The 13,515-nt window shown below is 41.5% G+C and overlaps 1 protein-coding gene across 1 annotated transcript in view; it reads right to left on the reverse strand.

Annotated features, from left to right (window-relative positions):
• The window catches only part of Ccdc173 (coiled-coil domain containing 173), a 19,952-nt gene extending 7,699 nt beyond the window's left edge, over positions 1-12,253 (reverse strand). The window contains exons 1-7 of the mRNA XM_005346526.3: positions 12,095-12,253; positions 10,960-11,186; positions 8,841-9,014; positions 8,534-8,727; positions 6,195-6,351; positions 4,277-4,416; positions 799-991 (exon numbers count right to left, since the gene is read on the reverse strand). Of these exons, the coding sequence (XP_005346583.1) occupies positions 799-991; positions 4,277-4,416; positions 6,195-6,351; positions 8,534-8,727; positions 8,841-9,014; positions 10,960-11,186; positions 12,095-12,143 (1,134 nt within the window). The 5' untranslated portion in view covers positions 12,144-12,253. The remainder of the gene's footprint in view (positions 1-798; positions 992-4,276; positions 4,417-6,194; positions 6,352-8,533; positions 8,728-8,840; positions 9,015-10,959; positions 11,187-12,094) is intronic.
• Positions 12,254-13,515: the final 1,262 nt, after the last annotated feature.

The following is a 13,515-nucleotide window of genomic DNA, read 5'->3' on the forward strand; positions in this document are numbered from 1 at the left end:
TTGTGAGCCACCATGTGGTTGCCGGGAATTGAACTCAGGACCTTTGGAAGAGCAGGCAATGCTCTTAACCACTGAGCCATCTCTCCAGCCCAATAAATAATTCTTTAAAAAAATTGGACTTAACCTAATTTCCATCAACAGATGAGTGGATGATGAAAATATGCTGTATGTATTCTAAGACAACGGTAACCTGAATATTTGCGAGAAATTGGAAGTAGTTAGAATGTAGAACTTCAGGTGAGGCTACACAATCTCCGAAGAAATAAAGCTTCACATTTTCCCTATATGCGAACACAGCAAAGAATATTTGTATACATATAAGTAAATGTACATGTGTGTCATATAGGAAAGAGAACAAGAAAAGCTAAACAGGAGACAAGGAAGGACTGGGTGCAATTAATGAGTCATGAAGAAAACACAAAGCCAACTGTTCATTCGGTACTAACTCTGCCATGGAGTTTCGCTTTTGGTGGAGGATAAGAGCATACAAATCAATTCAGTGTCAAAGTGTAAACTCCAATATAGAGCTACATATCTTTTCTTGATGGTCATGATAAATGTATAGAAATTCATCAGGATGTATGGATTTTGCATCTAGTTAACTTCAGTGTAGGATCTGTCTATTTGCAAGTTTTTTTTTTTAAAAAATAAAGCTTATAAATAAAAAAAAAGTTTCAAGAATGTAGGAATACAATTTTCAAACTGTCTCTCAAATCTCTGCTTGTTTTGAGAGAGGCAAAGAGATAGTAGCCACAGCAGGGAAGTCTCAACACTATGCACTGGAACCGAATTGTTTACCACAGAGGCTCTATGATCTGCAATTGACTTCAGCTCTGCTTGAATTTTTTCATATTTTTCTTTTTCTCTTCTCTCCAGTTCAGCCTCAGCTTCAGCAATATCTCTAGCAATAATCAAATCTTCAGTATCAAGTTTCTCTTTCATTAGTTCACTTAGGAAGTTATTTATTCTTTCTCTCCGCTCTTCCATCAGCCTATAACAGAAGAACCACATTTGCCAATTCATCCAGAACAGCTCTGTAATGGAGCTAAAACACTCTCAGTAGGGAATCTGAAGTGTTATATAGTCATGTACAAAACTAAAAGGAAGTCTGTAGTTCTATATAAATTTGTGTGTGTAGAAATTAATTTTAAAGTTTTAATATTGAGCTAAATAAGGAAATATTTAATAATATAATAGTAATATAATATATAATATAAAATAATATAATAATAATAAAATAAGGAGATAAGTAGCATATATTCTAAAATTTTCCAAGTGATCAATGTGTAAAATATAATCACATGAGTGTGTGCATGTATACTTGTGTAAGAAGAAGGTGTTAAGATTCTCCATAACACAGGTAAGTATTGTTCTTGTGTATGTGTGGTGCATGCATGCCTGTGGTCATGAGTGTACGGACGGGTACAGTGGAGACCAGAGGATGATTTCTGCAGTGTCTTCCCTGTAGCTCTCAGCATTTTTATTTTATTTTTTTAAAGATGTATTTGTTATGTATATGAGTGCTCTATCTACATAAATACCTTTATGCCAGAAGAGGGCATCAGATCCCAATAGGGATGATTGTGAACCACCATGTGGGTGCTGGAAATTAAACTTAGGAATTCTGGAAGAGCAGCCAGTGCTTTTAACTGCTGAGCCATTTCTCTAGCCCCAGCACTTTTATTGTTTGAGACAAGGTTTCACTATGCAGCCCTGGCTAGCCTGGAACTGCTGTGGACTAGGCTGGCCTCAAATTTACAGAGACTTCCCACCTGTTTCCCAAGAGCTGGGATGAAAGGTGTGCATTGTCATGCCTAGCTTTTGGGGGGAGAGGGATAGATCTCTTTTCTGAATTTAAGCTCAACATTTTGCCTAGACCGCCTGGCTAGTGATCCTTCAGAATCTACTTATTCCCTCCACAGCACTGGGGTTGGCTGCACCACCAAAAGCTTGTGAGGCCCAGAACAGATTTTGGAATACTTTGTTGGACTATTCTGCTTGCTCTAGCACTGGGATTTACACTATAACACCCCTTTCTTTAAATAAAACCTTGGAAATAACTAACATGTTAGCCAAGTACTAAACAACTCACACTACCACTACATCCCACCCAGAGCCAAATCATAGACATGCTGATTTCATTGTTTATATGTCCCTGGCCCTGTGAAGTTTCTGAGGTCAGGGCTGGATAATTCTCTTTCTAGTCCAGGGCCAGGTCTGTGTCTGGTACATCATACACGGTAAGTGCATTTTATTAGAGGACTGAGGGAAGGGGACTTAAACAGAAATATTTTAATTAGTTATGAGAAGTTCACTAATTTATTGAGAGGCTGTGAAGCTTTGTATGAGGAATTATGAAGAAGATACTGTGAATGGATGAAAGAAAGTAGTCTGAAGTGGAAAAGAGACATGCGTGCAAACACACGTGGAAGGTGGCAGCCCAGGCCCTGAGAAGGAGTCTTCTCGCTGCTGTAACAGAATGCCTAATGGAAGGAACTTGAAAGGACGAATCATTTATCGTTTACTTCAGCCTGTGTTTTCAGAGGTGCCAGCTCACAGAGGGACTAGAATGGCAGAACAGGACAGAAAAATGGCAGCCAGGAAGAAGTATGAAGAAAGAGCAGGGGTGTGTGAAAAAGACAGCTCAGTCGTTGAGAGCTTCTTGCTCTTCCAGAGGCCCCACATGGGGGCTCACGACCATCCCTGACTTCTGACCTCATCGGGAACCAAGTACATATGTGGTACGTAGGCAGATATGCAGGCAAAGCACTCACACTTAAAATAAAATGAATAATCTAATTGTAAGAATTAAAAAACAGAAAAAGGAGGGGTTAGCAAAAGCTATAACCCCAGGGGCATGTCTCCAGTAACACGTTTTCCATTATACTCCACCTTTGTCAGCACGTCTCAATGACAGCACCAGTTTCCTGACTGACAGGAGGTGTTCAGCTGGCCCCAGCATGCACTGCCTTCCTGGTGTACTGCTCGGCCATAGTTTCAAAAGTAATAAGGCCAACTGCCTATGAACAGAAGCCTCCAACTCTGGGATCCAAATAAAACTTTCCTCTCTTTGGGCTGAAGCAGCAGGAATGCCTACAAAACTGGAAAGCTGACTAACAAAGTGTACAGTTTTTCTTTATTTCCACTTTGTATTTTTGGGTTTTAGTCTAGAAGATACAATTTTTAACTGAGGTGATCTTGAAAATTCTCAATGGAAATGTGATACTTACTAGAGATCTAAGAGTTCTGGGCTATGGTGGCGCACACCTTTAATCTCAGCACTTGGTAGGCAGAGGCAGGAAGATCTCTGTGAGTTGGTGGCCAGCCTGATCTATAAAGTAGAATCCAGGACAGTTGGGGCTATGTAGAAAGATCTTGTCTCAAAAAAATTAAAAAAAAAATTTAAAAAAACCAAGAAAATGACAGGGAGGGAGGGAAGAAAAGAAGAAGAAAGGAAGGAAGGAAGACAGACAGACAGACAGACAGACAAGACACTGGTGAGGCACATATTTGGGCTCATCTGTGCGTCATTTCCAGATGGGATTGAGAGAGGAAGGCCCTCATGGGCTGGGGTACTGTACTAGATGAAGAGGAAGAGAGAAAATGAACTGAGCCCTGCGCCAGCATTCAGCTCTCTCTGCTTTCTGGGCCATGTGGATGTGAACAAACAACCTCATCCTTCTGCCTCCACAGCCATGAGCAGATCTGGCCACCATGACTTTCTGCCATAACAGGCTATTTATATCCTAAACTGTGAGTCAACATGAACTCTTCCTCCATGCGTCTGTCTTTTGTCAGGTGTTCAGCTACAGCAATGAGAAAAGGAAATGTATAGCCCAACATCTTCTAGAGCCTCCTCCAGCTCAGCATTTCTTCTAGAGGATACCAGTGTTTTCAACAGTCTACCACAGAGAGTTCTGGAACATTCCATGGGTACAGCTCAACTCTCATGCCCCAAACTGAAACTATCATGTCACTAAACACCCTAGTCATCTATGAGACTTCAATTCCCAAAGAAAACCAATCTCAGATAGCACTTTAGTAATCATGTTATGTTAAAATCCTACCTATGGGGCTGGGCAGACAGCTCAGTTAAGAACATGTATTGCTCCTGAGGAGGAGCCGGGTTAGATTCCTAGCACCCATGTGATGGCTCACCACAATCCACAACCTCAGTTCCAAGGAATGCAACAGGTACACACATGGATGTAGTGTGCAGGCAAAACATTCATATTCATAAGGTAAAGAAATCTAAAAAAGGGTTTTTAAATCCTACCTGTTGGTTTCAGCTTCCTTGTCCTGCCTCATCTGTATGAGGCGTTTCTTGGCTTTGATAAACTTTCTGATCTTCTCCTCTTCCTCCTCCTGCTGCTGCTGCTCTACAGCTCGGATGATGTTTTTGTCGTGCATATGATCCTGAAGGAAAGAAATGTGGCTTGTCACAGCACGCCTTCCAACACATCCACCGAGAGCCTGTCAAATGGTCACGGCTTCTCACCCAGTCATTTCTCTCCTGAAAATTTATCCCCATAACCAGAAGCTTAAAAAGATGTTTATGTCCACACACTTTATATCAAGTTTATTTACATTAATAACACAAAAGTATTGGAAACAATCTATAAGTAGTCAATAATGCAGAAATAGTTAAGTAAATTGTAATCTCAGTGACGTGTAAAAGGCCACTGGCTTCCCCAGCACCCTTCTTTAGGAAGATGCTCGAGGATAGTCTTCAGCAAGAGAGAGTAAATAGGAAACAGAAGACATCAGAGTCAGGAGTAAGAGCCGTGCCCACCGAGTGGCTAGGAAAGCCCAGGACAGCCAGGCAGCAGGCAGGCCCAGGGAACAAGCAGCCCTGAAGGAGAGGAGATGGAGGGGTCTCTGTGGATAATCTCTAAGAAAAACAACACAGGTGACTGTTTACTCTTTAGTCAAATATTGAAAATTATCATCAGTAAACATTTGTCAAAATTTATTGGTTACATAGAAAAAAGTCATCAAAATGAAATTTTAAAATATTTAAAAATATAGTCACTAAATAAATCAAGGTATTAAAGTAAGCATTTGTAACAGTAGGCATGGTAATGCATACCTGTAATCTGTGTGATAGAGGGAGAGGGCTAAGGCAGGAGAATCATAAATTTGAGGCCAATCAGGGTTAAAACAAAATGAAAATTCATGTAATGAAAGAACTAGAGCCATTGTGGTATATAGCTTGGATCTGCAGAGGCAAATAATTACAATCCTGATAATGACGTAAGTGTGATAACTACTGAGCAGGAGATGGAAATGCATTACAAAGGATAAGAGCCAAATGTTCCACAGCCAGGACAAGGGGCAGAGAATGGCTGACACTAACAAATCAGACCTAATATAAAAATTAAATATAGGGACTGGCAAGATGGCTCAAGAAGGCAGGGCACCTGAGCCTTACAGTCTGAGTCCTGAGGACTCATATGGTAGGAGAGAACTGACTCCCAAAAGTCACCCCTGTGCTGTACCCATGCACCATTAACACACATACAGGCAAATACACACATAGAAGTGAATGTAATACAAATAATGACAAAATAAAATAATACATAATACCCTTGAGCAACAAACAAAAAAGTTAAACAAATCTAATAACGTTTGCCTCTAGGAGATTAAGGTGTTGACTTTGTACATGTATTACTTAAAAATTAAAAAAAACATTGGGGCTGGCAGGATGGCTCAGTGGTTAAAAGGCAGTAGCTGCTCTTGCAGAGGACCCTGGTGGGTCCAGCACCCACTGGAGGCTCACAACCATCTGTATCTCCAGTTCCAGTGGACCCAACACCCTCTTCTGACCTCAGCAGGCACAACACACACGTGGTGCACAGACTACATGCAGGCACAAAACACCCACACACATAAAACTTTTTTAAAATGCTAAAGAAAAGTATAAAAACATGAAATCAAATAAATTACATCCATAAGAATCACAACAGAAATCAAACATACATCACCCCCATTCGTTCCTCACAGTTTTTGTTTTAAGGAAATTCATTTCAAATATGTCTTATTTTCTTTCCTGCATGAAATCACATCCGCACAGAACTGTACTGAACATGATCCCTCCTAGCATGGGGTCTCTCAGGAACACAGCTCGCTGGAGACTTGTTCCTAAGTCAGGCATCTGACTGTATAACTGATCCACTATGGCATCTTCAACTTACAAAGAACAGTTTCCTGCTTTCATTGATCTCTTCCTGTTTCTTGCTTAGTTTCTTTTTCATTTCTATTTCATACAGCAAATTCTGCCGCTTTATCTCCTCAGCATCTTTTTCTTCATTTTTTTTCCTTTTTTCTTCTTCCTCTTCATGTTGCTTTATTCTAAAGCAAAAAACATAAGTGTAAGTAAGAGCAGACAGACAAGTAGGTCACATTTCAGAGAGAAGAATCAGGTTCGAAGCTGGGGGTGAGAGGATATTGAATTCTCTTCTGGAAAAGAACACGAAGTGGCAGTGGCAAAGACAATCTGAGCAACCCAGGACTTCCCGTACTGTCTGGCTCTAAATCCGACTGTTGGGAAGAAAAGAAGCCAGAAAGCAGAGGCAAGTGCTCCTTGTCTTTAGACAGGACAGGTAGCTGAGTTAGAGGATTGGGTAAGTTCATGGGCTCCAGTTCACAAATAGTGGAGACACAAATCCCCAAACAGAGATTTTAACCAAGAAATTAAACATGCTAGTACAAAATACACTCTCAAGCTGGCCCAGCGCCACAGATTAGCCTGCCCAGGTCTGGCGCCCAGACACTGTTTACAATGCTGCTCTATGTCTTACTTTTCTAGCATGGGTCAGAAGGGTTTTTTATTTTTGCTTATTTTTATTATCACTTTTTGTTTGTTTGTTTTTTCAAGAAAGGGGTTCTCTGTGTAGCTCTGGCTGTCCTGGAACTAGCTCTTGTAGACCAGGTTGGTCTCAAACTCACAGAGATCCACCTGCCTCTGCCTCCCAAGTGCTGGGAATAAAGGTGTGCGCCACCACCGCCCGGCTATAACTTCATCTTTGCAATGCTCCCTTAGTCCTTTATACTATAGCCATTGTACTTACACAAGATTCCCAAACCACCTGGTTCTCCTCACTTATGGGCCATTTCCCATCCTGTCTCATCTGTTCGGAGTCTACCCCACTCTTGATGGCATACTCTACTTAATGTCCAGGATTAAAGTGGAAGCCACCTCTCCTGCCAACCTACTCTAGACTAAATCAGGCGTCCATTGTGTTTACACACACCTTTCTACATACATTTTCCAAAGTATTTATCATACCCTAATTTGTTTATGCATTCTGTACCTTACTCTCCCAGATTAGGAACTTCTAAAGAAAAAATAATGTATCTTATATTTCATGATTAGAATAATGACTAGCAAATGAGCATCATATTTTTTTAAACTTATTTATTTATTATGTATACAATATTCTTTCTGTGTGTATGCCTGAAGACCAGAAGAGAGCACCAGACCTCATTACAGATGGTTGTGAGCCACCATGTGGTTGCTGGGAATTGAACTCAGGACCTTTGGAAGAGCAGCCAATGCTCCCAACCGCTGAGCCATCTCTCCAGTCCCGAGCATCATATTTTTAAAATAAACTAATTAATATATTAGGAATGTCAGAATTAGTTAAGGTCTTGTTTTTTCTTTCTTTATTTACAGTGCTGAGAATTGAACCTAGGACCTCATGCATGCTGGGCAAGTACTCTACCACTGAGCTGTCTTTATTTTCTGTCTTTTTTTGAGACAGGGTTTCTATGTAACAGTTCTGCCTGTCCTGGAAATCACTCTGTAGACAAGGCTGACCTTGAACTCACTGAGATCCATCTATCTCTGCCTATCTGTGCTGGGATCAAAGGTGTATGCCACCACTGCCCTGTTTTTCTGTCTTTTTTTTTTAAATTTAATTTGATTTGTATGTATATATTTTGTCTTCATGTATGTCTGTGCACTACATCTATGTAGTGTTTGAAACGGCCAGAAAAGGGTGTCAAATCGCCTGGAATTGGATGGTTGTGCGCCAACATGTGGGTGCTGGAACTCAAACCCAGGACCTCTGGTAGAGTGGTTAGTGCTCTTGACCACTGACTCATCACTCCAGTCTCTTATTTTGTCTTTTTAAGAGAAATATAGTGGGTACATGTAAATAAGAGTGTGTGCCTGCATGATGTATGTGGAGTTGTACACTTGTGAAGGTCAGAGAACTTTGTGGAGTTAGTTCTTTCCTTCCCGAGACTGAACTCACATGTCAGGCTTGTGTGGCAGATGCTTTTACCCACTGGGCATCTCAATGGTCTTTCTTACATAAACCAGACTGGCTTCCAATTCTTGATTCTTCTGCTGCAGCCTCCTAACTGCTGTGGTTACAGGATTTATCACCATACTTGACTCTAGTCGTTAGTTTTAATCTTTTTCTTTGTATTTTTTTCTACCATGTATTTCAGCACACATTAATTTCAAAATCAGGGGAAAAGCTATACCCATTATGAGAAAGACACATAAAAGCTCACGCATACATACTGCTTCAGATGGTCTTCAGCAAGGGCACATCTTTCTCTGCGCTGTTTTTCTTCTTTCTCTTGCTCTTCTTTAATAGCTTTTTCCACGTTGAGTCTCACCTGTTCCTCCCATTTCTTGTCTGATTTGACTGAATTCTTTTTAAACTGAATTTGGGCATCGCGCTCCTTCATAACTCTACTGAGAAGAAGTCCTGACTACAAAAAAATTGCACTATTTTAAAAAAATTGTATATAAGTAATTAGAGAAAACTGTTAACTACACATGCTAAATATACATATTTATAAATAGGAGAGAAACTGGACAGTACATGAAAGCTTTTCACTCTTTCTGTCTGGTAAAACTGATACTGCTTTGCGTTTTCAATGGCCTTCTTCCGTTCTCCTTGTTTGTATATTTCTTCCTCCAAATCAAGAATTTGTCTTTCAGCCTCAATCTCTTCATCACGTTTTTGCTTGGCTTTAAGTTTCTGTTCTTTCATTCCCTGTGAAAAGACAAAATAATCAATTGAAAAGACAAAATAATCAATCTCTCTCTCTCTCTCTCTCTCTCTCTCTCTCTCTCTCTCTCTCTCTCTCTCATTCTGTTTTTGTTTTTTCAAGACAGGGTCTCTCTGCAGCATTGGTGCCTGTCCTGGAACTAGCTCTTGTAGACCAACCAGGCTGGCCTCTAACTCACAGAGATCTGCCTGCCTCTGCCTCCCAATGCTGGGATTAAAGGTGTGCCCCACCATCACCTGGCTCTCTCTCTCTCTCTTTTTAAAATAGTGTTGGAGATCAAACCCAGGCTTTGTGGTTACTCTAAACCAAAAGCAGTATTTTGCTTTTATGTATCAATTTAATTGACCAAAAAGTTATTATCGATATAAGATCACTTGAATTTCATTATGAATTTTTGTGTTGGCATAATTCATTAGTAACATGAACTTACACTTTGGATTTATTTCTTTGTTTTGTGTACATGGGTGTTTTGTCTGAATGACATCTGTGCATCACATGCTTGCCTGGTACCTGAGGAGGTCAGAAGAGATGGCTAAGATGCTTTGGGACTATAGTTACAAAACACTGTGAACCACTGTGTGTGGGGGGACTCAAACCACTATTTAGCCATCTCTCTACCCCTGAATTAATTTTTAATTTAATTTTTTAGGTGGACAGCCATTTACATGATTTGAAATCCAAAACCATTAATGGGATCTATAATGAATCTCTCCAATCCTAAGACTTCACTAAGATTAAAAACTTTTCTGTTAGCTAATCATGGTGGTACATGCTTATAACTCCGACTACTCTGGAGACAGAAGCCAGGCAGAAGAATATTTGAGATCAACCTGGACAGTATAAAAACAACCTCAAAAAGCAAAAGAATCTTCTGTCTTTTAAAAGACAAGGTAAGTAAATGATAATTCAAGATATATACTGAAAGGAAATATTTTCAAATATATATTCTTTGAGATGGTATCACAGAGTCCAGGCTAGCCTTAAGCTCACTGCATAGCCAAAGATCCCCTGGAGTTCATATTACAGGTGATTGTGAGCGGCTCAAGGTTAGTCCTGAACACTGAACATAAGTCCTCTGAAAGAGCTGTACTCACTCTTTACTGCTGAGCCACCTCTCCAGGCACCCTATATCCCCCTCACAAAGTTACACAAACAAAGCTGGGTGGTGGTGGTGCATGCCTTTAATCCCAGCCCTTGGAAGGCAGAAGCAGGTGGATCTCTGTGAGTCAAGGCCAGCCTGGTCTATAAAGCAAGTTCCATAATAGCCAAAGCTACATGTCTTGAAAAACCAAAGCAAAACAAAAGAAAGATACAAAGTTGCATATACAGTGATCATATGATTTCTCATATAGATATCTATATCAAGATATTTACTCAAGAGAAGTTGGAGCATATGTCCATAAATAGACTTGTATGAATGTTCACAGCAACTATAACAGTCAAAAGATGGAGACACCCAGATGTCAACATTTGGTTGGTTCCATGCCATCAAGTGACCAGATAAATAAACTTACTGTATCAAACACTAGACTACTACTCAGCAGTACAAAGAGTATATTTAACAGCATAACGAAGTCTCAGATTCTGTGGAGACTTCTAATAATAAATTCTCTAATAATAAATAGTAGATGAGTGGTGACTTATAATTTATGAGGAGTGACAAGAATTTAAACAGTGGAAACTTTTAGGCAATGAATATGTTCATTATGCTAACTGTAATGATGGTTTTAGAGGCATAAATGTACCAAATTTTAACAAAACGTTTACCTTAATTGTGTCATTTACAGTATGTTACTTAAAAATCTTGAAACCATGTACCATTGTATTTATGAAGTTTGAACATCAAATGATTCAAAAAAGGTACAAGACACTACTAAGAAGCCACAGGTAGTGTTCAAAGCATGCGTCTTCTAGGGGACTGATACTTACTGCATATGTGTTGGTCCAGTGTTTTACCAGTTCCTGGGACTGGACGTGCATCTTCTTCTTTGCTGTTCTTTCTGCACGAAGGGCCGCCGCTTCTCTCGTCAGCCTGCCGAGGCTATCCCGAATCCTTTCCCACTCGGCATGTGGGATTATGGTGACCTGCTGGAGATCTACCTTGCTAGGCAGGAGAGGTGGATAGGGAATTTCTTCTTTTTCAGAGTTCTTCATTCCTGTCGCATTAAACAGTAGGTTAAACGTTTGTCCAGGAAAAGTTCACGTGCTTTTTTTCTCAGATATGTCTGTAGTGGAGTGGTGTCTGGAAACTGCCTCATATGTGTGACTTAAGAATGGCTGAGGGGAAAAACACAAGGCTTTATGAAATCAGAGGAAATTGATGGAATCATTGGTGATTTCCTTCATGTGTAAACTTGGGTAAGAATGTAATGTTCTCACTGAACAGGTAGTCAGTCACTCAGGTCCTCTGGAGTGGGGGCGGTGCCACTGCTACTGAGCTCAGGCAAAACATGAAGAAGGTTCAAATTTCCAAGAATCTACCATAACAGTTACCATGACAACAATTAAACTGTTGTGGTTGGACTTGATAAAAGATTTTTTTTAAAGAATCCTACTTTCCCACGTGTATGACAAAATCAAATCTTATGTCACCTTACTTTACGTACCATATTTTTTACACTACCAAAGCATTTGACTTGGGGTGGGTTTTAACTTTAGAGTGGAAAGAGTTAATTCCTTGAGCTATTCTGCAGGTCTGAAACAGAATGGAGACTTAATAAGCCAATAACATTTCCAAACGGCATTCCAAAATTTACTCAACGAATAACAAAGCTTAAGAACCCCCAGACTCTTGTATCGGACGTTCCGGGCAGTTTGGGGGTTGGAAGAGCGTCTAACTTTCTGCTTTTTCTACCCCCATTCCTGTGAATTTTCTACTATGCACGCCTCAGTCCTCATTCCACTCGTTCATCCGAAGGCCAAACCTGACTAACTTCCAAGGATACTTGTTGGAAATGCTTTCGACTTGGCAAAGCCCATTTCAAAAGCCAACCGAAGCCCTCACTTGTTACCCTAGATTGTTCGAGAAACAATCCCAGCTCCGGAAGGGCCCACGGCAGCTCACCTGTGCTCCCCTTCGTCCGTCCGGAGCGCCGCCCAAAGCGCACCTGCATCTCTAACTAGCTCAGTTCCGCGAGGGCAGACCGGGTGAGGAGACTGTCGCCACGCCAACTTCAGCAGAGGACCTGTTGCCAAACCGTTTGGTTGTTTAGCAACCACGCCGGAAGTGACGTTGTTGCCATCTCAGAACCAGGACGGCGCCCCGTCCGCAGCCGTGCGGGGGGGTGGGGAGGGGGGGGGGGATCGAAGCGCGGGAAGTGCGCATGCGCGGTGCAGAGCCGCGGGGCTGGAGCGGCGCTCGCAATCGCGCGCTTCCGTCTGGCTCGAGGACCAACCGGCGGATGCTGGAACGGATGTTGGCTGCCGGCTGCGACCCGGGCCTGGGTCAGTGAAGAGCCCTCTGTTCCGCCAGGCCGGTGTCCCCTTCCGCACCCGCTGTGCTAGTGGGGAGACGGCCGGTGTTCGAGTCGAGGCCAAGGCTCGGTGCGAGCTCCCGCACTGCTCCTCGCGGGCTGAGGTGAAGGACAGACCTCGTTGGACCACAAAACCCCCGGGGATTAAGGGACATAAATTATTATTTTTTTTAATTATTTGGTTTGTACGGCCTGGCCAGGACTAGATGAGACCCTCTCTATTGCTATTACGTAGGACTATTAAAGTGTGAATGTTGTCCCCAGGACATTCACGTTAAGACCAATAGATATTAAACTGCTTGGTAAATTATAATTAGTGTGCCTGGGAGGGAACCAGTCGCTCATGACACCAAAATAAGTTCAAGTAGGCTGGCAATGGATCTCTAAAGAGGCTTTTCTGACCCACCGATGTACAAATGATTTCATTCCTAAGTAGTTGGACTATCAGTTAAGCCACTTTGCTGCCCCTCACAATGAAAACAAGATTTACAATAATGAAAGTTCTAACACACAGTTATGCTGTCTCGCTTCAGGTTTTCTGTCAGATATTCCACTGTAATAATGCTGGTAAGTACGAAAGGAGTACAAGAACTTTGTGTGCATACGAGTGATTTGGAAGCTTAGCTTAAAGCGTGACGAGAATTCCAAAGGTGGGGGCTTTTACTGTATTACAGGCAAGCAGCAGCTTGCATAGTTGTGCATGAGACCCGCGACGCCTAGTGAGGGATCAATGAATTACAGCGGTAGCTGCAACCTCAGCAAATTTGTGCCTTAATTTTTCTGAGCCCCTGTCCCCATAGGGTGATGCAGAGTTGGCAAGAAGTCACGTGAATGTGATGTGTGTTGCGTTATAGGACAGGATGGGTGATAGCATGCTTGCCTTCTAATGTTGTTCCCTGCCGGGGCATCCTTGAAGCTGTGGGGCATGGAGTACATTACAGAGAAGACAGAAGCAGTATAGGCTATGTCTGTCTATGAAAACCCTAATTACTTTAACTAAATTAGTTGCAAT

The sequence above is a fragment of the Microtus ochrogaster genome, chromosome 4, assembly GCF_000317375.1.
Source record: "Microtus ochrogaster isolate Prairie Vole_2 chromosome 4, MicOch1.0, whole genome shotgun sequence".
Classification (NCBI taxonomy): Eukaryota; Metazoa; Chordata; class Mammalia; order Rodentia; family Cricetidae; genus Microtus; species Microtus ochrogaster.